Here is a 2,238-nt window from a genome sequence, read left to right on the forward strand (position 1 = left end):
TCAAACCGCCCCCTCATGACGTAAACCCAAACTGAGAGATGAGACTCTTTTCCTTCGAGCATTCCGTTTGGATCGATACGCAGGCAAAACTTGTAGCCACCAGGCTCACTGTAGAATGGAGGACTATACCAAGCCTTCCCTTGCTTCTTGTGGTAAGTGAAGTTCATCATAGTGAACTGACACGGGGGGATATTGGAGAAAGAGGTGAGGGGGAGGGGACGCTGCCACTCTGGTATCTTGAAACCTGAAGACATCTTACGCATGGCCTCTATAAATAATAATAATAACAACAACAACATAAGTACATGCATTTAAAATATATATGGACTATAGCCTTGGATATTTTTCAGATTTTGGGCGTTTTCTTAAAATGGCCGTAACTTGAAAAATTGAAGTCGGAATCACCTCAAACTTTCTACACAGCATAAGGACATCAATATGTATCAGAAAATGTAATAAAAATTTGGGGTGATTTCGGAGCTATTTTTTGGAAAAAAAAACATGGGCTATAGCCTTGAGTATTTTTCAGAACTTTAACTTTAACTTACCAAATTGTCTGTCAATAATATTAATTCTATCAATGGCTTCTCTTTGAATCCTAGTGTCCATCTTCTTCAGTCCGTCTTGTAGCGTTTGAAATCTTACAGCCAAATCTCCAACTGTTTTCCCAGCTGCAGTAATTTCCTTATCCATTTTTGTCCTATGTTCTTCTAGTGGTTTTATCTTATTATTCTCCTGCTGCTTCAGTTCAGCTTTAAACTTCTTCTCAACTTCTAGCTTCAGTTCCTCTATCCTTACATTAAGCTGACGAGTTGTTTCTCTATTAATCTCCTCCTTAGCTTTGACTAATTTCCTTTCCACTTCTCCTTTCTCTTCTTCGATTGTTTTGTGTAGATTCTCCAGTCCTCCCTTAACAGCTGCAATTTCAGCTCTGGATCCTTCATCATTTTGCCTTATCGTTTGCTCCATTTCGTTTATTTTTTCTTCCATTTCTTGTTTGTTCTGTACAGCTATATTATTACCTTCTTCAATTTGTTCCTGATTCATGGCAATTCTCTCCTCCAGTTCTTTTGTATTGTTAACCATTTTTGTCTCAATTTTTGTCTCTAATTCTTTTATACCATCAGCCATCTTTGCCTCCATTTCCTTCCTGTCCCCATCCATTTTCTCTTTCATTTCTTTAATGATTCGATCCTTTTCTTTGAGCGATCCTCTCTGAGCTTCACATAGTCTCTCAAGGGCTTCAACTTTTTTCAACAGAACAAGTTTCCAGGGTCGATTGCGACACTCATCTTCTTGGTGAAACCCTATATCTTTACGTGCATATTTCCGCCCACACTCCCATTTACATTCCTCAAGAACGTATTGGCAATCCTTCTCAAGATGATCCTCAATATGGCGGACCTCTCCAATCCATTGACAGCCTCCCTCCCTTTCTTTTTGATTGCAATAAACTTTGAGTGCCAATATCTTCCTCTCGTGTTCTCTGTCTATCAACGTCTGGAACTTTTCTTTCCTACATAAAGGACAGGGCTTCCCAGCTAGTCGTTCTCTGTCAATACAGGTTAGACAGAATTTTTTAGCTCCACAGCAATCGATTATTTGTGGCTCTTTACAAGGCAGGATGCAGATTGGACACGTTAGGTTTTCTGGAGGGTCCTCAACGTATGTATAATCGTATCCTCCAGCCTCAGGCAGTGGCTGACAAGCAGGTTCATCACCACCACCTTCCGCCATTTTGCTGTAGGAGTGGTTCAATTCACGTGATTATTTTTAACCACGCCCACTCAATTAATAATGAAATGAATAGCTAATTAATCAATTATTCGTTGCTTTGAACACAAAATAAATACATGAATACAGCAAAAACGGTAATGATTATTAATGAAATATTATTAATTATTATTATTAATGTCACACTTTATGAAATAATAAGTGCATTAAAACAATAACTATTAAAATTACAATAGTTCTGATTCATATACAGCAAGTTTCTGAGGAGGAACTTCCATATGTTCCTCTGGACCTGAAGAAGTAGAAATAAATAATAAAGTATTATTACTCTCCCCCCCTCCTCTCTCTCTCCCTCCCTCTCTCCCTCCCTCTCTCTCTCTCCCTCCCTCTCTCTCTCTCTCCCCTCTCTCTCCTCACCAAAGACAGCTATGATGGCGTTTGATGCAAACTGAAGAAGTTTAGATTCAAGTTTCTTAGCCGGAGCAGACAGGACTACACAGGAAG

At 39.1% G+C, this 2,238-nt stretch overlaps 1 protein-coding gene across 1 annotated transcript; it reads right to left on the reverse strand.

Annotated features, from left to right (window-relative positions):
* Positions 1 to 6: 6 nt before the first annotated feature.
* On the reverse strand, positions 7 to 1,744 carry LOC105315601 (TNF receptor-associated factor 3-like; the record flags this gene model as incomplete). The annotated part of the gene is made up of 2 exons (XM_011410304.2): positions 549 to 1,744; positions 7 to 268 (listed from the first exon to the last, which is right to left on the reverse strand). Coding segments are annotated over exons 1-2 (1,451 nt in total), but the record flags the coding sequence as incomplete, so codon positions are not given.
* Positions 1,745 to 2,238: the final 494 nt, after the last annotated feature.

Source organism: Amphimedon queenslandica, unplaced genomic scaffold, assembly GCF_000090795.2.
Source record: "Amphimedon queenslandica unplaced genomic scaffold, v1.1 AMPQUscaffold_9353, whole genome shotgun sequence".
Lineage (NCBI taxonomy): Eukaryota > Metazoa > Porifera > Demospongiae > Haplosclerida > Niphatidae > Amphimedon > Amphimedon queenslandica.